Raw genomic sequence first — 24,468 nt, 5'->3', positions numbered from 1 at the left:
CAGGAGAGTTTAGGCTCAAGGGACCGGACTGCACGCCCAAAGCTGAGCAGAGAAAGGAGTAACAGATAATTGCATTTACACATTTTCAGTTAGTACCAAAATTCCTTTTGGTTGCATCTTTCAATTAGCCAAGTAACAAGACAGGCATTCTTCAACAGTTAGGGGCCTATTTCCTGATCCTCTGTGTTTTTATTATTTACAGGAGTTCTGCATTGCATGGATGGTGTAATATGGTCTGGGAGTGCCAGGCAGGTTCTTCCTGGCCCCCCCTGCTCGTGCCATGGCCTCATGATGAGCAGCTGTCTGTGGCTGGGAGCGTGGGAGCCCCACAGTGACCAATGACACCCCCAAGGATGGGTCCCCAGGGCTCAGCCTGGAGATTGAAATGTGCAGCTCAGCCAGGGCCTGAGATCCCCCTGTCCCTGGAGAACTCCCTGCCCCTGCTGTTCTCAGGAACAGTGGGCTTGGAAAGGAACAGGGACGCATCACCAGCCTTTGGAGTGAAAATGAAAACATCAGCAGGAACCCCAATACTTTGCTTGGATCCTTTCTCTTTCCCATAGAAGTGCTGTTATTGTTACATTTCTATTTCAGGCAGGAAACATAATTTTATTTCTTTTTCCATTTCAATCATTTTTTAATGAATTCTCTTCACATACAAGAGCAAGGATAGTTCTTGATGATAATAATAATTGGACCACAGGGAAATACTGCCTTGTGAGTAGCTGACAGGCAGGGTACTTGAGAGGAGATGAAGACAGCTCTGATCAGAGTGTAGCTTTTGGGGGTCAGGGTGAAATAGTGACTTATGTGAAACAGCATCAAAACTACTGATTTTTCATGGTTTGCTTTTAGCCAAGAAGCCTAACAATGAAACCAAAATTCCCCATAGTGACTGGCTGGAGAAATTGCATTCTTCCTCATCAGGATGAGGGGTCATTGCAGCAACCTCCGTTGTTGGAGCCCTCAGTAAATAATAAGGATTGTGTAGCTGCAGTTCAATGTCTCTATCAGACATCCTTCTTCAGGTGAAGGAAGCACACAGCTTATCTGTGCTTTGGAAAAATGCTGGACTAAATTCTCTGGAGTCTCGAGCATTGCTGTAAACAGCATATTATCTTGTAATAAAATAACTGAAATAACACCTGTATTATCTTGTAATAAAATATCCTATCTTAGATGAGTGTTGTGAAAATACCAACCTATTAAATCCCTGCCAACATCAGCCATTGTTGGTGGAAAAAAATCTAGAATGAGCAATAAATAATCAAGCCACCAGAAAACATGAGCAGAGCCTGGATGGTACAACCTGTGAGCTGGCTGGTATTTTTAGTGTTACATGAAAAGAATCCTCAGGGAAAGGCAAAGCTGGTTACAGAGGACAAAGGTGAGGCTTTAGTCACTGGTATTTGATTTTTGGTGCACTATCACTGCAAGCAGCCAGGGGAAAGATTTACTAAGGTATTTAGGTACCTAAACATGCCTAGCAGCATTTATAGCAGCATCTAAGTAGGTTAGGTGCCTAATTCCCATTAACTCCACGAACATGTTTAAGCTGCTAAACATCTCTGCAAAGCTGGCCCCAGTGCCTGGCCTGACAGGTGCCAGTCTGAACTGGTGTCACTGGTGTGACTCCTTTGGAGTGGGGAGTGTTGGGAACACACAAGGACCAGGAGCACACAACTCAACAAAGGCTCCTGAGCTGGCCTAAAATAGAGCCACACCAAAGTCACTCAGAGCAGCACTTGCAAAAAGGCCACTGAATTTTGGAGTTTGGTTTGGAGTCCTGTGTGTCTTGAGCTGAGGGTTAGGATTCCCATCAGTTCCCAGAAAATGAAACATTTCACAAGCCAAGCCAGAGCAGCATTTCCTGAGCTCCTGGAGAGTCGTGCCCACAGTCAGCCCTGCACAGCCCAGCCTGTTCCACAACCACAAATATTTTTCTTAAAGGATTTTCCTTTCCTTACCTCAGTGGCACCAGGCACCTCCTGAGTGTCAGGAATGAACCAAACCATTCCTAAAGCAGTCTGTTACAAGAGGCTTTTCAACAGATGGAGAATGTGGGACAGATTCATTACAATATAAAGGTGTAGTTTTATTAATTTAAAGGCTATCACATGCACTTTAGTATCTTTTCCACTTAATTTTTTAAATTCAGGAATAAAAATGAAAATTTGCCGTTTACAGTGCTGCATATGTTGACAACTGCTCTTTACAAATCCTGTTCCAAGTTATGCTAGAATCATTTTCTCAATATACACAGTTCAGCTTAAGCAAAATAATTTTCACAAAACTATTTCACATAAAGGAAGAGATAAGGGGAGATCAAGAGAAATAACCTAGGAAACAAGTATACCAGAGTACAAAAATAGGTTGGAACATTTGGAGATGGTAGGTAAGAAAATGTATTCTCAACCCCAGAGAATGTGAACTGGTGGATCATCTGAGGAGGGAAACGCTCACTGGAGCAGCTGAAGAGATGCAGAGATCTATTTCTAACATCTTTAATTTCTAGGCAAGTTTGTAAGAGAGAGAGAGAGAGGACGAGGCTGCAGGTTTGTGCCGCACTGGGTGTGTGGGAGGCGGCAGTGAGAGGAGCAGGCAGATTGTCCCCGTGCGCAGCAGGGCAGCACGTGCAGGGCTGTGCCCTGCAGCTGATCCACAGGACAGCTCTGAGCTGCTCTCCCTGCTCTGCAGGGCCTGCCTGAGCCACCCTCCCAGCCCTAAGGAGCTGCTCCCCAAGGCTGCAAGGGACAGTGGTGGCTCAACCCTCTCCTGAGCAGCACTGGGGAGTGCAATCTGTGTGCAGGCTGGGCATCACTGAAGGAGGAACAGAAAGTGCTGCCATAAAGCATCCAAATGACTACTACAGCAAACACCACAAGGAATTCGGATGACATATCTTCTGTAGGTCATGAGTCTGTGCCATTCTGAGAAAAGGGGTTTAAATCAAAATGCTTCTGGATTGTCCAAGCCTGAGACTGAAGCACGTGCCCTGTCCCTTTGGCCTGAGCTCTCTGGGAGCACAAAGGAGGCTCTGGAGCATGCAGGAGCCACTGGAGCAAATATGGCTAAACCATTCATGTGTTATTGCTAGGAGAAGTTTTCTTAGAAATGTAAGTTAGTGTAGGTCTGCTGAGCAAGCTTTTTTTCCCTAATCCACACCACCTGTGTAGATTCACAGATAATTTGGGTTTGACCTAGTTGAAAGTACAAAACAAATTTTTCCTATTTGCTTATTCAATATACCCTGACATCTACTTCCTGCAAAGCCTGTAAAGGCCTCTTTTGTGAGCTTCAGGAGGAACATTTGGTGATGTGCTCTCCAGCTCTCTGGCCAAGTGCAGGAGATTACTGGGCTGCTATTCAGAGGCCTGACTTGGATTTCAAAAAAAGGTGAATTATTTTGGTTCAAAAGGATCAACTGTTCCAGGGAGCCTGACCTGGCACAGCTCTGCACTGCTGAGGACAGAGAGCATGGTCAAGGCACCAGAACTGAGAGTGAGTCTGGTTTTCATATTCATTCCTCAGAGGACAAAGATTCTTAACTCCAATGCCACACCTGCTGAAGACAGACCTGAAAAAATGTGACTGCAGCCTGTGCCCTCCTCACGGTGCCACAATCCCCTTCTCCCTCCTGGACTGAAGCAGAGATGGAGATTTCCTTCGGCATATCCATCGGTGCTTCTGCAGGTTCAGGTCTGTCTCATTCATTAGTAACACCCACCATTATATACACAACACACACAGAAAGAGCCTCCAGAAAAATGCAGCACAGAATCAAAGATTTGACAAAGCTGACATCAGACATTGTGCTGTGAATAATGAGATTTAAAATATCCTGTGCTATTGAGGTACACAGAAACCTGTTCATTAACTTGTACCCCCCATCATTTTCTTTATCCTCTTTAAAACATCACTGATGTGTACAAAATGATTTTGTTCCACTTAAAAGACCAGTTCTGAGGAGGTGACTGATTTCTGCTGATCCTGGAGGTGGTTTCACAGGTTTCATTGTACTTGAAACTTCACAGCTTCCACTGAAGTATTTGATGTGTGTCTGTATCGGTTTAGCAGAGTACAAAAGTAGAATAATTTTCATATTGCCTCATATTGTTGTCAGATTATGATGTCCTCTATGAAAACTTTCTTTTTACTTGACAACTTATCAAAGACACATTTTCTAAATCTCAACAACCAATCTTAGTAAGTATTTGTTCAAAAAGTCATCAGGGCTCCAATATTCATAATAAATCACTAAATTTCTAGTAGCAAAACTTATTTGAAGATTTTTCCCATAGAAATATGAGTTTGCAGTTAAATTATCCCCATTATTCTCACTAACCTTGGTTCAAAAGCCTCACATCACTTTGCATCTCTCAGTCAACCATCAGCTGGAATCTACCACCAGTGATCCCACCTTAAATCTCAAGTTGCTCAGAGCTGTGAAAATTTCAGCTGACCTGGAAAATTCTGCTCCAGGTCAGGGAAATGATGGGTCCGTGGGGAAATCATGAAAAGGTGGGACTGGGCCCTAAGGTGAGACTGATTCTGTGGCACCTGCATCCTTTGTAGCACACATCAACAAACCCGCCTCAAAACCAGCAGAACTTCCTCCAGCTTGATGAGGAGAAATGTCACCAGCTACTACTACATCACACTAGAAAGCAGGTAGATTAAAACCTGTGCATCTGCTCACTAAGGGACTAAAACCAGACCAACTCCTCTGTGTGCACAGCTGTCCTCAGCTCTTGGGGTCTCTGATGCCATCCTCCTCCTCCTCGGAGCACAGCAAGCTCAGGGCGCTCGTCACGGGGTGGATCCAGGACGTGGTCTGTGTCACGTGGCTGAAAACCAACAAGAAATGCTATCAGCAACCCCAAAGAGGCTTCCCCATCCCAAAACAAGGAATTCCAGCTGGGGTCTGGAGTTGTAGCAATCATTATGACACCTTCAAACACAGAATTGTCTTTTTCTGGCTAAAAACAAAACGTGGAGTCTGCAGAGAGCCACAACTTGGACTGGAGGTTCCAATTCCCACTGCAATAAAGAGAATGCTTTTGTATGAGACTCCTGACACAGACTGGTGACATTTCTTGTTAATTACTGCAGCTGCAGACAATTAACACAGCAGGGTATTACCATGGCCATCTCACTGGTTACAGCCTGAGGGAGGCAGGGTGGTCAAGGGGAAGTTGAGCAAATGTGGAATCCCATTGTAGAAACACACTCAGCTCCCCAGAACATGAACCCTGGAAGGGTCCAGGGCCAGGCTGGATGGGGCTGGGAGCAGTCTGGGATAGTGGAAGGTGCCCCTGTCCATGGCAGGGGGTTGGAATGAGGGGGTATTTAAAATAATTTCTACCCAAACAACTCCATGATTACTATTCTAGCATCCTTAACTAATTCCCCTTGCAGAAAGAATAAAAAAGAAAAAAAAAATGTTTTTTACATGTCCTCTAGCCCAAATTCTGGACGTGTTCCCACAGCCTTTACACACAGAATAAAAGTGCATCAGTGCTGATTTTTAAGGTTTAAACCCTACACTTGACATGCAGGCTAAGCTGCTTTATAGTCTCTGGAAAGCTTCTGTGTGAATGGAAAGAGCCCAGGCAGGGCTTAGTGAGGACAGACACATGGACAGGTTTGGAGTCTGTGGTGAGAACACTGCACACCTTGTGAGTGGTGTGTGCATGTGAGCCATACTGTGTGTGGGCAACACACTGCCTCTTCTCCCTTCTGGAATAATGTGTTCTTGGGAAAGGAAATAGCTTCTTTTCACTTGGAAAAAAAAAAAATCTTGCTAATAAATTCACAGCTTTTATAGTAAAGTCAGCGCAAAGATTAATTTTGTAATATAAGTTCACTACAAGAACAAGCTGAAAAATATTGTAGGTATAATAAATGCCATGAAGGACAAATGGCTCTTCTCACATGTCTTAACAGTGTCCCTAAAGCCCAGGTCTGTACTCACTTTCCAGGCGCGCTGGTTTAATCAAATTTGAAGAGGAACTCTGGATTTACCTTTTCAAGTGAGAACAGGTTTTGTCTTTCCCTGTGTGAGAACACTCCCATGAATAACTGAGTACAGGAACAGAGATAGTGAAGCAGGAATTCGAGTCCGTGTTCCACTACACTGGGTGATGGGTTTGGGGTCACTGTTCCCATCACCATGATCAGACTACTCACACCTTTCAGCTGAGTGCACTGGGCTTAGAATCAGCTGGGTGTGATGAGGATGATAGTGTTCACCAAAAGGTAAATATAATCCTCATGTAAATCCCTGCTCTGAACAGGTGATGTGTGAATTCAGGCACTACCTCAACTGAGGCAATGCCTGAGCAAGGACCACACAAGGAAGACAAAGTGGAATATAAAGGCCATACCCTCTATTCTCATACATTAAAGAAAAAAAACCCCAAAATCAAACCCCAAAGCTCAAGTTATGTGTAAAACCAGTTCAGAAGTGCTCTTTTGGTGGGAGCAGGACTGGATGGACTCCATTCCTTCTTTTGTTACAAAAATATGCATTACTGTGGCTGTAGGATCAGTTTCACAGGCATTAAAACAAAAGGAAAAATTAAAAACATGTTCCTACAGAAAATACACTGCAGCAGACAATGATCACTCTTAAGAACAGTAATTCTTTCATTCTAAGAAAGCAAATGTACTTCTTTTACTAGGAATAAGAGCAACTTGCCAAACATTTCCAATGTTTACCTTTAGAAAGTCAGGTGACAGCCAACATGAACATGAAAAGAGTTGTTTTACAATGTTTTATGAGAGACTTGGTAATAAAGTCTGTGCAACCAAGAACACTGTTCCCATTATTCCACAACACAGGGAAATGTATGCATTCATATTTATATTATGAATATATTTACATTTGTAAATATACTCAGAAAAGTATCTTTGCTGCATATTTCTGCAATGTTTTCTGTAATGTCAGGAAATGCCTTGTTTCCCAATTAAAATATTCAGTCAATAAGGCTCAGTATTGGAGATGTGCTCCAAATTGAAGTCCCAGCATGTGATTTATTGGTATAACACACAGCACTTCTTCCAATACTGCAGAATTACAGGTGCTGAATGAACTGAATTCCATCCATTCCAGCTCTGCCAATGCAAGAATTATTGCCTCCAGCACTATTTTAAGTGTTTATATTGCCTACTTTTATCAAACCATTTCTGAGCAATCCATTGCTGAATTTAAATAAGAACAAAATGATTTTAGAATATTTTTCTTTTTCCCCATTTTACTTCCTCGTGTAGCATGCCCTGACCTGCTGTGTACCTGAAGCCCTGGCTCCATTTTCTCCTGAGCATGCAGCATCAACCCTGTGCAATGGGAGGGACTGCACAGGAGTCAAGAGTTACATGGAAAGGCATCCACAGATCTTTGACATATCCAACTAAAAATTCTTTGTAAAGTGTTTCTTCTTCAGAAGATTTTTCTCCTACACTCTCCAGGGCCAGGAGGCAAAGGACAGCATGCCCAACTTCCTGCTGCTGCTTTGAGAACTTCAGTTTGCTCTCACGCAAATTAAATGCACAAAATTCTCCAGGTCTTTAACAGTGCAAAACTGTGGCACTGAAATCTGGGTTACCTTTATGTGTATTTGATGGCATAAGATTGTTTCATCACTGGTAAGAAAGAAAAGAAGCAGTTTTCATTCATTTTCAAGGCACAGGGCCCAAAAGTTTTGCTCTGTTGTCAAGCTGCTGCTGCCAACACTTCTGGTTTGAACCCAGCCCCTTTCAACTTGCTCTAGACTTTATCCCATGGGCAATTCTCTTAAGACAGTTTGGCTTAAACCCTTTGCCAAAATCCTTCCTAGGAAAAGAGCTCTTATAAATAAACATTAAGTCCAGATACCATGTCTCACATTGTAGACAGACACACACAATACGTGCAGATTATTTAGGTAGAGAATAAATGTATAAACCCTGCTGCTGTTTATTTTTAGCTCTCCAAAAGTGCTGTGACTAAAGAGCTTTGACATAATCAGTCCGAAGAGATAATCCCAGATTTACTGGTTTGGAGAACATTCTTGTATTAGAAATACATCCTCTCTGATTTGTGTGTTAGGGCCAGCAATAAAAAGTGAGAGGGAGTCCCAATCTACCACAGGTTTTGTTTAACTGATGCAACTGATTTGAATATTAAAGGAGTATTTGGAAAGCCAGCATTACAAAGTTTAAATGTACAACATTTTCCATTTGCAAATGTTCCTGTTCAGAAGTCTAATTTAACATTTTCAGAGCAATTAGCAACATTTAAAGATTTTTAGGTTTTCAAACAAATCACTGCTATCGGAGGGCAGCCAAATTTATTGCTAGAAAACAGAAACATTTGATCTGGAAATATGTCAGTAGATTAGTCTGTCTTTTTAACATTAGCAAACTGCAGGACAAATTTCAGAGCTTGGGAAAACAAAACATGAGCACAGAGGGATGTTTTGGCAAAGAAATAGTAGCGGATTATTTCAAATGCCATTATAATTACTCTCCTTATGGCTCTTCCTTCTTCACATGGAAAATTATTTCTTTTAAAACTAAAACCTCAGACAATCTTTTAAGGAAAGAATAACTCAAAAATTCAGAGAAAAGCTATTGGAAAAAATATCTGCACATTTTAAAAAAGATTTTAAGCATTATCAAGACATCTTTTTCACCTTAAATTGGGCTCTCCAGCCAGGGCCAAAATCTGGAGCCTGACAGGGAACTGTGAAGTCTTGCAGACAGCACAAGTGCTGTGGGTCTCAGTGCAGGATGTTGCCCTACAAACCTAACATGAATTATTGCAAGTTGTTTTTTTTCCCTTATTTTGATATGAGATGACATTCACAACACCTGGCTCAATGTTTCAACAGCACCAGGGTTCCTGAGCTTTAAAAGGAGCCACCTTGTGCAAGATCCATTTGTCTGGGATCAGTTCAGGAGAGGAGATGCCACCATAAGCAATTAGTCAAACTCTCCTAATGAATAGGGACCATTACTCATTAGGGACCAAAAAGGATTTAGCTGTATCTGAACTTAAAATGCCAAATTCTGGCCTCAGATGAGCCCTGTTCTTCTCCACCAAACTGAGCAGTATGGAAGATGAAAGCGAAACTCTGCTCATGTAAAACAACACAAACCCCACGTTTTCCTCCTTAATGAGCATACCCCATAAACTAAATCCATGTAATCCATTGCAGTAACTTCACTAAACTTTTAATCTGCCTTTGCTTTTTTGATTTCCCAGTCTTCACTACTGATGCTTGATGAAGCTGTTCCTGCCCTCTGCACAGGGCTGGTGGCCCCAGGGCTGCTGAGCCAGGGACACTGCCCACCCTGGGAGCTTCACCCTTTGGTGCTTCATTGCCACTGCAATGTTCATTAAAGAACGCAGCAAACAGCACTGTGAGATGTAGATGCAATGGGTTTGAAGGGGACGTGCTCTACACTACCCAGGAATCTGTTCCACGTGGTGCTTTGGTGGTTTTCACACTTGAACACATCTCCCCGTGGGAAGGGCTGGAGTTGCTGTGGAAGGAGGGTGTGCCATCGGCCACAGGGCAGGGAACACCAGCTCAACACCAGCTCCTCACTCCCTCCTTACCCACTGGCATGCAGGCCTGGGCACTGCTGGCTTGGAGGCCAATGAGGGCCAGAATACAGGAAAATAAAGAACAATGCCTCTGAATGAAGGTCCTGAAACTTAATCCTCCATGCAGAGGCTCTTCCCTCCTCCCTGCCTGCTCTAGCACAGCCTCTGTGTCACTCTGTGCTGGACTCCACACAAGATTCGCTGGAATTACTGCCTTTGGCTTTTGTTTTCAGGCCCTTCTGTTCCTGCTCCCCTGGTGCCTGGGACAGCCCTTTGCTTTGCAAGGATCCTTTATCCCTTTCAAACCCACTGCCCCAAATTTCCCACCTCAGAGAAGGCTCTCAGCTCTTATTCTCATGCTTCTCTAAAGCAACTCTCTTCAGCCATGATCAGAATTCCTTGGGCACATTTGGAAATGTTGTATAATTAGAAAATATATAATCAAACATAGATCCTGCAGTACAGTGGAGCTGTCCCAGCCTGCAGCAGCATCTTAAGGACCTTCAGATCCTGGCAGGGAAGGAGAATCACCCTTCCCCATCAGAGCAGGTCACAATGGAGCAGAGTTCCAGGAGTTGCTGCTCCTGAAGGCAGTCCATGGGATCAAGGCAGCAGCTGGCTCCCTCACATGGCTGTGGAGTTTAGATAAATACAGCAATATTTGGTAGACAGGATGGCCAAAATGCTGCAAGTGGGTCAATTCTGTCGCCCTAAATCTCTACCTGCTTCTAAATCACTCCATTACTCTATTAAATATAATATGGAGCTGCTGGTGCTGCACCTCACACATTTCAGGAATGCACTTAAACTATTTCTCAGCTTTCCAGAGCCAGTGCTTTTAACACTTTGCTGTTGTCCCTTATGAATTTAAACTTGGTATATTCATATTTTGTTTGTGCAGCTCTTGGAGGCAGCACACACCAGCCAAGGTGTCTGCCTTTGGAAAGGCCAGGGGCTGCAAAGCAGACACTAAATGCTGTCAAGCACTGGAAAACTCTTGCTATTTTGAAGAGCAAATGCTGGGAGGATCTGCCAGGAATAACTTATTCTGAGCTGTAACTAAAGCATTTTAATTTAGCAGGTAAGCAATTAGAGCAAAATAAAACAACTGAGTGACATTGATGCAAGTATTATCTATCAATCAATCAATCAATCAATCCTGAGAGCATCTAAGGATGACAGATACCAGACGTGAATCCTAAAGGCAGCTTGAGAAGGGTTTTTGCACTGCATTTATCAAGATAGGATTATTTGAATGGAAACATTAACTTTTTTCTTTTTCCTTTTTTTTGTTAAAATTCATTTAAGCCTGTACCCTCTTACAAAAGGAACATGCAACCTCTAATAGCACCCCAGGAGATGCTGGGCAGGTCCTGGAAAATGTCAGTGACCTTAATTTTACTGGTGTAATAAGATCAAGAGCACTTGTCACCTCATGGAGCTGTGTCCTGAGGCAACATAAATGTTTCTTGTGTTTCCCTCCGAGACTGCAGATTTTGCTTGAGTATTAATTAAAGATTGAGGGATATAAAGTGAAACCCCAGAAGACAGTCTTGCTATTTATTCCTTGATTAAACCAATTAAACCCTTGTCTACTCAGAAAAATCTATGAGCCATTTCAGAGGGCAGTAATCACTAGGAAGAGGATTTATCCAGCCAAACAGTGTGTGCTGCATCATTAAAAACTGTCAACAATAAACAAATTGCCCGAACTAAAATAAAACCAGTAACAACAGCAGGATCTGAGCCAAGGCTGAATCAGAACTAAGGTTTGAGAGACATCCCAGGCACTTTCAGGTGAAAGTACCACCTGAAATCTGTCTCCCCCAGAGAATCTCTCTGAATCTACCTGAATCTCTGAATCTATCTGAATCTACCTGAATCTCCGAATCTACCTGAATCTCTGAATATATCTGAATCTCTGAATCTACCTGAATCTCTGAATCTACCTGAATCTCCGAATCTACCTGAATCTCTGAATCTACCTCAATCTCTGAATCTATCTGAATCTACCTGAATCTATCTGAATCTACCTGAACTCTGAATCTACCTGAATCTCCGAATCTACCTGAATCTCTGAATCTACCTGAATCTCTGAATCTATCTGAATCTCTGAATCTACCTGAACTCTGAATCTACCTGAATCTCCGAATCTACCTGAATCTCTGAATCTACCTGAATCTCTGAATCTACCTGAATCTCCCCCAGTGTCAGCCAATGCTGCTCCTCTGGCAGTGCTGGCTCAATGTGTGCAGCTACTCACAGTCCTGTGTCTAAGTGAGCTGCACAAGAATCCCAGTGCTGTGTATTTGCAAATACATCAGAGCACGTTCAAGGCTTTTGTTTAAACTCCTGTGCACTAAACTGACATGAACCTGGAGCAGTGACTTTGCTCCAGATCAAGCACATCCTAAAAAACCTTGCTGTGTGCTTTGATCTGCTTCTGACGGCCCTCCCAAAACCCAGGGAGCAAAAGAATTTCACTTTCTTGTGTTTTCTCACAAGAAATTTTAACAGATGCCTTCGGTGACGGGCCAGAAGCTGAAAGAATGTTTCTCCATTTTGGTTCTTGATATTAAAAAACAAACAACCTCCCAGGAAAAAAAAAGATTGCCCAACCAAAAGCAGCTTAAGGTCTTAACATTCTTGTATTACAAGCTCATGTTATCATAAAATCCAATGCCAAGTTTCCTAGTTCTACATCTGAGATTATTTTACTTACAGTCATGCAAAATGATTTCAGTGAGAATCAGAGAAACTGAATTCCAAAAATCTAAGAGAAACATGTCAGGACTAGCCAGATTCACAGGGCTTCTTCAGAAGGAGTGTGAGCTGATGCTGAGCTGATGGATGGACACAGCTCTGGGTTCTATTTAAATATTTGCCACTTCCTGTGACTATATAACTATTCTTTATTTTCATTCAGGAGAATTTGAGGATGACAGGTAAAAGGGATTGTTTTCAAAAACAACCTCTTTTTTAATGAAATGTAAAATTGGAAAAGTCCAAATTTTAAGAGATGCAAAGTAACTGCAGCTTTCTTTGAACTTGGTGGAACCAGCACTGCATGCCTCAAATTACCCATCCCTACCCACAAAACACCAGAGTTAAGATGGGGACACCTACAATGATGACTTGATAACTGCTAATTTTGGTGCAAGTAACTTGCCTACAGCTTTACAAGGAGCTGGGAACAGAGCTGGCACTGGATTCAGTCCAGGGGAATTTCAATTCCATGCTGAAATCAGTATGGCAGATCATGAGTTTTCTTAGTTTGCTACTCTGAACTGCCTGAAAACTACGTGGAATACAGAGAAATTTACTTCTACATAAGGTCTGCTATGATTTGAACTTAAATGATTTCTTCTAGCAAGAGCCACAACCCTTGCTAGAGATAACCTGCAGATAACCAGGATATTGTAATACACCAGAGCATTCAGAAATGAATTCAGAAATGAACACACCTCAGTGTGTTGGGATTTGCATCCTTCATTTATAAAGCAGTAGAAATGTGCAGAGAACATTTAGGAAAAGAACCAATTTATATTTTCAAGTTACCATGCAGTAAGTAAAATCAATTGTGATTTATTTCCTTTTACGATGATACCTTTAATGCTGCAAACCATCAATGTTTATACTACAGAAGTTCTTCATCTATCACACATGCTCTGCTATTCTTAGCTCAGCTAAAATGATAAACAGTTTCTATGAATGCCCAGTTTTCAGTAAAGTGAATGGTGTCTCTTCCCCAAGCAAGACCAAACAAAATAAAATTTTATAGTATCTAAATACAATGTGTCTGCTTTCAAGTAGAAACCTGATTTCTTAGGCATGATTTTAAAATCCACTGGAACACATCATGTGTGGTTTTTATTAATCTGTATTTTCTAAGTATTGATTTTAGGCTTCTACTTAACCTGGAGCAAATTCTCCACCTTCCAATGGAGCACCTGAAGTACACAATGCCTTCATGGGAAAACAAAGCATTACTGTTTCCTCTTTGTTGAAAGATAGAAAACATCACAGGCCCTAATACATCTAAGGGGAAAGATCCCAAAAGTTTTAAAATATTTGATTAACTTCTACTTGTCTTTTGTGAAAATTTAAGATGAGCATTCTTGAGGAAAATAGCTGCTAATGTAGAATATTTGAAATCTAGTCCTATTAAAATGCTAGAGAAACAGTGTTTACAGGGGCAAAATTCACAGCTGGTCCTTACAAACCACATACATATGCAAGGAGTGGGTGGGAGTAGGAGGGAGCATAGCAAGGGCCTGCCTAATTTTAGGTGCCAGCCTTATGATACAGAGCTGCCATATGTTAAAGGTGAACACAGTGGGAGGATGGAAGAGATTAACTAGAATGGGTTTTCTGGGGAAAAATGAGTGTGTCCCAGCTATGGGGGTTTATGCTGTTCTTGTGTGATTTTAGACTATCAGGATGAAACCATTAATTAGCATTATGGTGCCTCCCTGGGAGGGCAGTTCTGCACAGACTCCTTCTCCTGTTTGAAAATCAAACCCAGAAATTCCTAATTCACAAAATCAGTTCAGTGGCAGAATGAATAGACACTGTTTGCACCGCAGGATTTTAGAGCTGGAGCATATAGCAAAAGTGAGATTTTGTTACAACACTTTGTAAACTCATTTAACACCTGAACTAAGTCTGGGCAAAACCAGCCACATGAAAACTTCAAAAGTGAATAAGATGGCCTTTCCCCTCTTTAAAAAACTTTTCCCATCCTAATGCCTCCCAGCTAACTCTAAGTGCTCCCACACTCATCTGGGTGTAGGTGATACTCTATGAGGGCTCATTGGCCCCTTTGTGTTTCTGGGACTTACAGATGAAATGTCTGTTTGGGACAGAAATGTCTATTAGAAAATCAGTAACTTAGAAAATGCCTTCATCAATCACCTCATAGTAAAATTAATTAATGAACCTTTTAACCTTATTTTGTGGGGTCTCTTCAATGCATTGATCCTTCAAGTTCAAGACAGAATGGAAAAATGGGGGAGGATCCAGAGGAGGTGACCAAGGTGATGAGAGGGTCGGAGAACTTGGCACATGAAGAAATGCTGAAGGAACTGGGTGTGTTCAGCCCTCTCTTCTCACAAAGATGTTGGGCACAGACAAGAAGCAAGGAGCACAAGTTGCTTCAGGGGAAATTTTGTCCAGGTTAACAAAATATTCTTCACTGTGAGAACAACTAAACGTTGGAATGGGATATCCAGCCAGTATAAAAAGGATTGAGATTCCAAATGTAAACTGGTGAGGAAACAGGCACCAGTGCCTTGTTTCTCTTGATGGGGCATGAATCTGCTGCCATGTGTGAATGACTGGTGGTATTGCTACGTAAAAACACAACAGTGCTTGTCCTCTCTGTTATTTTAAAGTAAAACAAGTTATCTTCAAACATATCTGGTCCCAAATCCCACCTTTACTGCCTGGAAGGAGGGAAGTTACATTTGCAGTGAAGCTGATCCCCATCTACTGTTGGAATTTTTGTCCTTTGATAACTGTTAATTTATTTCATTTTAGTAAGACACTTGAACTAGCGTTTTTCCTAGTGCACACTGAGCTTTGACTCAGAGAGGCTTCAATTCCAGTTTGCTATTCCATGGTAAAGCTGTAAAAATGAGCTTCATGCCCAGCCCAGGCTCAGGTCAGTGTTAGAAGTCTGAAGGGTGGTTTCTCACACTTGCAGCACTGCCTAGTCCTGACAATCTGGTTGATTGAAAATAATTTAGTGAAGCTGAAATGATTTGCTGGATAAAAGTGGTGATTTCAAAAGTTTTCCTGAAGTCAAGATTCATGGACAAGATTCAGCTTTCCCTGGTAGGTACAGGGAGCTGCTCAGCCCGATGTAAATGTTTTATTCATGTCAATTATTCACATAAGTGGGTTTCACTTTAGTGTGTAACACAAGCCAGCTGGTTTGCTTCTTTTAAACTCTGATTTCTCATGCACCTCATATTGCTACACCCCTTCAGAGATATTTATGGAAATTTTACAGCAAGCTGTCTCAAGCTTATGTGCTATTAAGATTCCTTTCTGGGGTGTTTACTGCATTAGATTTATAATGTATAGATTTATGGACTCAGCTACTTGATGGCCCAATAAAGCATGTTGGAACTGAAGGCAACTGCTAATTAAAATAATATTTGATTGTATATTTGTATACAGGAAGTGGGCTAGTGTTGAAATACTCTTAAGCCCCTCATAGCCTTGGCTGGGCTAAAAATGAATGAAAGGATTCTAAAGTAGAATAAAAGGATTGACATTCACAGCCAAAGAGAACAAGAAGGTTACAGCATTAGTACCAGGGCTGTGAAGTATCAACTATTCTGATAATCCCCATTTAAACAATTAAGATTAAATCCTACTGGAAAGGATCAGCTGATAAAATGTCCCCTCAAGCTAAGTTCCTTCTAGAAAAAGGATCTTTTCAGTGTTGGTTTTCACCCTGAAACCTCCACCATTTGGTGTTAGAAACAAGGGACTGTGCAAGCCGTGCTCCTTGCTCCAACCAGTTGACAGCTGATTTCATATACATTACACAGTGTGGTAAGAGGTATGGATTGCCAGGCATGCAAACAGCCTGGCTTACACTCTGCAAAGGCATTTGGAAACAGTGATGAAAGCAAAACAAGGAAACAGTTAAAAATAATATTAATTACCATGATGTGTTATTGAAATGCTCAGTTAATTCCATTCTAATGAGCTGCATTGAGAACTCTAACACTACTTCAGTGTGGTGACTCCACTCAGGAGAAGTTTTTAACCAGTGGTCATGAGGGGTGATTTCACACCCTTCTCTGCCATTGAATGGATAAATTTTCCTTGCCTTTCTTCCTCACAAAGACTGACAGGCAGAATTTTTTAGGACAGGTTACAGAAGGTAACAGCAATGGAAAACCTGGGCACTGTCACCAGAAGCAAATGAAGAGAGTCACTAACAGTGAGATCTACAAAAATTCCTGAAAAAGCTTTTTCATGTGAACTCCCAAGCTCCAATCTGTAGTTGCAACAAGGATAAAATAAGATGCAAACATCTGATGCTTTCTGCAAATTAGGCCTGCACCACCTAGAGTAGCTGAGATTCTGCTGTTGCTAATAAGCATCTGCTTGCCACATCTGTAATGGTTCAGCATCCAAGTGAGCTCAGAAAGACCTGTCTGCACATATCCAGCAAATCCAGCTTTCTGCTGAGCCATTGAGATACATAACCATGACAAACACAGGAAAAAACAAAAAAAAACAAAAAACAAAAAAAATCCCAGGGGGAATGCTTCAAGAATGTGTCATTTGTGTCATTTCTTCTGTTCTGATTCTAAATTTGATTTGCTTTTATTGATAATACCATCTTGAAGCTCAGTTTCCAGTCACACAGACACGAACCCATAGCATTACCCAGAAAAGAGTCCAGCATCCACCTTCACTTCCCAGCTGTCCTCTCATGGCTCTCTGCATGAACAGAGAGCCCAAGGGAACAATGCTCCATTTTAATAGTTGCTCCTGCATTTATTTCCATTGCTATGAAATTGGCTTTTAATTCACTTTCATTTCCTAAGCTATTTTTCTACTTTTTGGGGGTTTTTTTTGTATAAATCTCATGTAGTAACCTACATCCGTCTGAAAAGAAAAGGCAGCCTTTGGTTAGAGCAGGAATGCAGGATCATATACAGTGTGTTTGGAAACCTCTGCAGAAAAAAACATGTCTGCTTTAATACATCTCGCTCCAGGCAGCACAGGGTGAGGCAAGGACAACTGAGCACTGTGCTTGAAAAAAAAAAGGAAAAAACCCTGCTTTTCTTTGCCAGTTAATGCATCAAGTTCAGTGTTATTTACGTGACTTTTGAAAGAGTTTGGGATAAAATAATTTATTTGCTGCCCTTCCTCTCTTTCAGGAGACTGCAGAACTGTGTTTGCACCTGCAAAACTGTGTTTCTGGCACCTATAAGAATTAAGTACTGTGGAAATTTCAGCAGCTATTAACTAGATCATTATATATATGGAATGGAGGTGAATTATATTTTTCACCATTTCCTTCAGTCTTTAAGAGGAATAATTATTAAAAAAACCCTATCATATAAATTAATCTTCACTATATTCTAGAAAAAACAGCATACAGTGAAATAAATGTTTCCATTAATTCTAGGACTGAAAATATGTTTAGTTTGATGTGCTTCTATTTCAACTCTGACCCGTTTTCCCCAGAACACTCACTTGATAAAATATTTGATTCCATCAGCTGTATAAGCTTCTTCCCATCCATAAGGCAGACCTAAGAGGAGATAAAGAAATAAGAAGTCTCTCAAAACTCAAGTGAAACAGAGAACATAGTTTTGAGATATTGTAAGTTACAATGCTGTCATTTCAAATATAAAAAGTTTAGAAATCAATTCCTATTTTTGTAACAGATAATAATATAAACAATACCGTTTAACAAATACTTGCTGTGCCACAAAGCTACTAGCTTTGATGATTTATTAACAGAGGATACTTTTTGATATATCATTTGATGATACTTCTATTACTAGAATGATGATTAACACTTCTAGTAGGGTACTATTCTGTATTCCCTTAAAAATTAAATTGTCCTAGCAAATCTTTATGTTTTTAATAACTATTTGTTCAAAACTAACTCTTTGTAAGGTCTGAAAAGTGCTGGAGAAAGAAGCATCAGTCCCTGTGTCAAAATGCTCCTGCCCTTGTGATACTGTACTGTAAAGTACATAATGGCAAGTGCAAGGTCCTGAAAATGTGGGTTTTTTGAGACTACAAATATATATAAAATTTAAATGTGCAAGATAAATTGTTCTTGAACTGTTTTGCCTGGAACTCATCTCGAAATGTTAGTGTTTTAGGAGTTAAACTATTTTTGTTCAAGTCCCAGTGTATCTCAAAGACCAGCTCATTAGAACCATCTGTGAGCCTGCTTTTGGTTTAAAACTTTTATTTGGAAAATGTGCTGGACTGCACGCACCATCTGAGCTTTGAAAGCTGCCTCCTCCCAAGGACTGCCCTAAGTGCACATGTCTATTTCTTTAAATTTCTTTTTTAAAAAGGCTGACTTTCTTCTGTTGTCACACCTTTGTCCCTAAGTGTGGTTCTTCTTGAAAGTCTGGAGAGGGATAACTTCAGTTCTCCAGTATGAACAGAACTCATTACAGCCACTGAATCAGGATTGGGCACACTGGAGCTGGTGCAAACCTCCTGGGAAGGAATTATACCTGTAGGCACCCAGTGAGGAGCAACAAGGAACCAGAACTCCAGAACTCAGGAAGGGAACTTGAGAACTGGGAACTAGAACAGCACTGTGATCAGTCAGTACAGCTTGGAAAAGAAAAAACCCATTGGATTAATTTTTTTTTCCCTATCAGTTTTACCCCCATTAGTCACTTATATCAAGCTTTTCACCATTTTCAGTTGAGAACAGATCTATACAATCTGTTCCTCAAAACACACTACCCACTGCCTTTCAAAGAGAACAATCCACAGCCACTTCCCTTTAAACACAAAGCAGCTGCTGTGTAGCAGCTCTCAGGCTCTGACTCCATTATGAAGGGAGGAAGAAAAGGATTTTAAACTATAAATATGCCAGACATGCTCACTGGTTCTTCCTTCCTCTCCCATGAAAGATGGGACCTTTATCCAGCATGGGTATTTTCTGATTATTTAAATGGCTATGGGATTCATCCCTCAATTGCTTCCATCTGCCCTGGCATTTCCTTTTTGCTGCATGAAGCATGCATGTCCAAATAAATGACAAGAGATTTGCTCAATTATGAGTGAAAGCCCAGGATCTGCTCTGTGCTCACACAGATCCCCTACATCACCTGTTTCATTTATCAGTGATAATTGCACTTTTTTTCCACTGGTGATTTTATTAAAATTACGGCCTTTTTTTCCTCTTCTAACTGAAGAACTGTACATAGGTAGCAATAAGTGATGTTCTGTACTCTTCCCTTACCCACTGAAGACTTTGCTTTTCAAATACACTGAATATATCTGTCACCTAGAAATGGAACTCTGGAAATATCTCCAATGCTTTATTTGCCTTTTTGACTTTGTATGCATTAGGTTGTGTATCCTATCCATTCTTTGTATGCTTCCACACTCCACCTACATCTATAGGTTTTTTAATGCTTTTATTTTCCAAATTTTTTACTTGCTCTCCACTAGGTTTTTAGTGCTGTTCTCTTTATTATTATTTCCTTCCCTTTCAGATTTGTACTTCTACTTCTTGTATTTCCCCTGGTAGCTAGGAAGCTCTCATGTTTTGCATCGAATTTCCCCAGACATCATCTCCACTTCCTCCAAGCTCACTGTCTCCATGAATCATTCATAAGTTGTTCTACTTCCTCCTGCTTTATTTTTTCACACCCTCCAGGGTCAAATTTGTTGTTTGTCCCAGGACTTGCTTTGAAAGGCTGCTAAGCTCTCACCTGGAGTAAATGGGAGGTAAAGGAGCAGAAAAAGTCAGAAAAACAGTCTGAAATATACAGGATTTAGCCTACATAAACTCCAGCAATCTCAGATTTCCTGCATATTTATAATCTCTAGTGTGAACTGCTACAGTCTCCTTGATGAATCTTCATAAATAATATATTTGGCTTCAGTTGTCTGCACAGATCATCTTAAGAAATCACAGATTTACAGTATTTAAAAACTAGTTCATTTTAACAGAAAACAGAGGGCTTCCTGCTATTCAAATACTTGTGACTATTTACCTTCTGCAGGGTAAAGAAAAGGTAAAACTGCAAAAGCAATTGTGCATGCAAAAGGAAGAGCAGTCTCCTGAGAGAGAGCGCTTCAGTCAAAACACACAATAACCTTACCAGCATTTTGTTCTGAGTGTGTGCATTTAATTAGGGTTAATGCCAAAGAAATGTCTGTAATTCTCTGTGACAAACACAACCAAGGAACCAGTTGCTGCTGTTTGTGCCCCAGCACAGACCCCAGGGTCCCTGGGGACTGCTCCTCCTTCCCTGAGCTGCCAGCTGGGATAACCACTGAGGGGATAACCACTGCTCTGCAGTTACATAAAGCTGAGGGGAAATGAAGCCCTCGGGCAAACAGAACCTTCCTGATCCCTGCTAAGTGTGGAGCTCATGGATCTTCATCACCTCCTCGGCCTAACAGGACAAAACCTGCACCAGCCCTGACACTGTGGGTCCCAGAAAAAACGGAGATGAGCATCAGCCCAAATTATAAACCTGTAGGATGTGACAGACATGGAAGAGTTTGCCTGCAGCTCCCAAGAGAGAATGTGTGTGCTCTCCCTCAATAACACCACACATGGCATGATCCCTCATGTTTCTAAAGGAAAAAGGGGGAAATACAGGTTTTAGGGGGAAAATACAGGTATTAGGGGAAAAGCCTCATTTTCCTGGGCACTTATCAAACCTAGAAACTGCAATAATGTAGTTGGATGATTTTCCCCCCCCTAAATAATCATTAAAGCAAAAGATATGTGGAGATCAGCAGATGAAAGTACTAAAGCAGATACAACAGCAGAACATTCAGCTGACTCAAAACTCAAAATTGCAATTCTGACATCAAAATACTGCAGTCCATAAATGCTCTATTTTGCTTAATTTTTGACAAAATTACTCAAAGCAAATGAGATATTTAGAGCCTATAGTAAGAATCTCTAAAATGAATGCACTGTGCACTAGGATTCTGTCTAGATTTGCCCTATTTAGATGCTTCTAGATAAGCATGTCTTTAAGCGCTTTCTTTTGGCCTTGGGGCCAGAGTTTAAAACCCTCCTCCCATCACAGCAGGCACCAAACAGCACTGATGGACCTGGAAGGAGTGCTCAGGGACAGCTGCCTCCCAGAGGTGCCAATCTCATTCTTCTCGTGGAACAAAAACTGATTTCCAGCATTGTTCACACCTCTGCTATCCACCATTAAAAGGGTCTCTGGCTGTGATTCCCTTCCTGTTATGGGTAAACAGTCAGCATCTGGAATATTAATTAAGTTTAAGGGATGTAGTATCTACCTGCAATGCTAAAGCCACATTGTACACGTATTCTGTATCACAATGAACCATTCTTTGATCAACAACAGAAACGGGGATGTCTTTGTTACATATCCTTTTATGACTTTTTCAGTTGTACATGTCTTTTTTACATACTAGATTATGGGCCAGCTCATACCCTTTATTTATCTCCTGATAATTTATCTGTATTTAGTATCGAGTCTCAAAAATGATGGGTTTTTTTAAGAAACAGGGATTACCTGCTAAAAGGGTTTCTGATAGAGAAGATTTGCTAAAGGACATTAAAACCAGTTTTCTCTGTCACTTGATAAATGTGGTTCTGAATTCTGATCTCTTTTCAATAGCCATAAATTTCAGCTCTTATCAACATTTAAACCTTCCTCCAGTTGGTTCAATAATAAAGGGAAAGGTGTTAATTAAGATCCCCAGTGCCTTTGGCTCTTCTCTTCTGAGCTATTTAAGCAATGCAAAGAGGATGGAAAGCTGAAGGTCTGATTTGTTGGCTCTAACTTGCCTGGTTTTAGTCTGCTGAGTGCTACTGGAATATGGGAATATCCCAGAGAGGTATCATGGTGTGAGACTAGCAGAGGAACTCCCCTCTGTGACTTATGGAATTTGACACAACTAAAGCAAAAATCAGCAGAGAAATATCCACCCTTGTTCATCCAGAGTGTTCAGAAGGGTGCAGGCACAAAATGGACTTGTATTTTTTGAGGCTATCAATAATATTAGCTGTTTTTAATTGGTAATATTCCTGCTTTTTTGTGAATTAAATAATGAACAGTCAGGTTCAGGAAAACAGCTTTCAGCAGTGAATATGCACTTCCTGGCATTTGCTTGTGTGTCACTTTAGATCATTTCAAGTGCTCTTCCCAAAACCAAATATGTTTCCTTTCATAAATAATGCTCTGCTGAGGGGACATTCCATTCCTTTTTTTCACATATCAAATTCCATTTAAAAAAATTGGTTTTTTCTTTTGTTTTTGGTCACTTAATAAAACAAAGATGACTCAGTAGTCTTCTAGTAGAGACATCTGGGAAATAGTAGCAACTGAAACTTCTGCTGATTTGGACTATGGGTGGCAGATTGGCTTGTGTCCCTTCAGTCTGTTCCTAGAAACCAGGCTTCAGGAACAGTATTTGTCTTACTTTGGACATTCAGGGCATGGTGAAAGATGAGCTTGTGTTTTTCCACTACTCATTAATCATATTGACCCATCTATGCTGGCAAACTCATTAATCTTGGATTAAAACAATTACAACTTAAAATTTAGGAGGGGTTATTAAATAGCTTGTGTTTCATGCTGAAGGATTATATGAACAACTTTTAGATCTTTTTGGTAATTCTGAAATGACAAACTGTTATAAATGTCTTTCTTCTATTCTAATACTTGTCTGTGAAAAGCTTGGTACAGTTAATTAGAAACAGTTTGAACACAAGAGCAATTGCAATTTATGAACAATGACCAGTCAACCGACTAAAATTTAAGGAAATAAGAATGACCTCAAACAGCACATGTGGTCAGACATTACTACAGACATTTCCCTCTCCTACCTAACAAGGAGATCCAAAGTCACAACAAACTCTGCTCAATTTGAAGTTCTTCAGAAATGAGTGAGAGCTGCAGTCACCTGAGCAATGAGGTTCGTGCTGTGTCTTTAAGAAGGATAAAGAATTATCTTTAAAATGGTACTTTTTCAGAAGCTGGATGTTGGAAATACAACAGAAAAAAACCCCCAAAGTACCTATTTTTCAGAGAAACTAATTGTCTACTTTCACAAAACTCTTAGGTGCTTAACAAGATAAGAAGCAAACAGAGGAAGAGATGCTCATTTTAATCTGTGCAGGAGGTTAGTAGTAGTCAAAATTATACAAAATAATTACCTCTTGGAAAAAAAGTAATTCTTTAGCAACTTGGATCAAAAAAACCAAGCTTATTGAAATATGCTTCTAATCAACTGGCTTCCAAAGTCTTTCCACATCACACATTTGATGGTCAGGTGTTCAAAAAAGGCTTTTGAGGAGGCCAAGATACCATGAAGCTGCTTGTCCCTCAGTATTATCATATTTCAGTCATGGGTGCAATACATTTGTTAATGCATTAGCTCAGGAGAGCATAAACTTTCAAAAGTGAGGGATAGTGGAAGCTGGGAGGGATTTCAGACCAGCTTCTTCTGACCAAACAAACACTGGATTTTGAATAATCCACTGGCTCTTAGTATTTGCTTTAAAAATGCTTTCAACATACTGATTATTTGATGCTGATTTTTGTAATTTTCACCTACACTGCTTCTTTCTAAAATGCTACTGGCTATCCAGTGAAAATACAAAAGGATGCAGTGATCAACCACTCCAAATTATTTGGCTTCCTGTGGTCAAGAATCTGTTGATAAGGTGGAGGTGATACAGAAAAATCAGAAAACTGCAGAATGCAGAAATCCACCTCTTTCACAGAAAAGGCTGCAAAGAAAAAGAAATCACAGCAGTGTTGCATATCCCACAGTGGCTCCCATCTGTTTTGTTTGCCAAGTTAAAGATGTTTTGTTTTATTTTAGTGTTAAAGGCTTCTACAGCCAAGTCTCAATTAGTGACACAGTGAGAGAAATACAGTACCCGAGGATCACAGGGCTGGTACTGCTCCCTGCTAAGGTTGAAAAATGGTAAACACATGTTCCTCATTACATTTTTCTCAGCCCCTTCCAGTTTTTTTTAAAAAAAATATTCCTTTCTATGAATTAATTGCAAGCTTTTCTTTGCAGTTTCCCACTATTGACTGTTAGCATGATGCTGTCCACTTGGGATGAGTCAAGAATGCATTATTGCTTCCATGCTGACTGAACACACTGTAAGTTACAAAGTAATTTTT

General features: G+C 40.7%; 1 protein-coding gene across 1 annotated transcript in view; it reads right to left on the bottom strand.

The window, feature by feature from the left end:
- Nucleotides 1–4,445: 4,445 nt before the first annotated feature.
- STXBP4 (syntaxin binding protein 4) overlaps nt 4,446–24,468 on the bottom strand; it is a 63,577-nt gene continuing 43,554 nt past the window's right edge. Inside the window, exons 21-22 of the mRNA XM_054278851.1 lie at nt 17,819–17,876; nt 4,446–4,847 (exon numbers count right to left, since the gene is read on the bottom strand). Coding sequence (XP_054134826.1) covers nt 4,745–4,847; nt 17,819–17,876 — 161 coding nt within the window. The 3' untranslated portion in view covers nt 4,446–4,744. The remainder of the gene's footprint in view (nt 4,848–17,818; nt 17,877–24,468) is intronic.

Source organism: Melozone crissalis, unplaced genomic scaffold (assembly GCF_028551555.1).
Source record: "Melozone crissalis strain CALT ecotype California unplaced genomic scaffold, PUWL_Pcris_2 ptg000026l_1, whole genome shotgun sequence".
In the NCBI taxonomy this organism is placed as follows: Eukaryota; Metazoa; Chordata; class Aves; order Passeriformes; family Passerellidae; genus Melozone; species Melozone crissalis.
The sequence above is the reverse complement of the archived record's forward strand: the minus strand, read 5'-3'. Positions and strand labels throughout refer to the sequence as shown.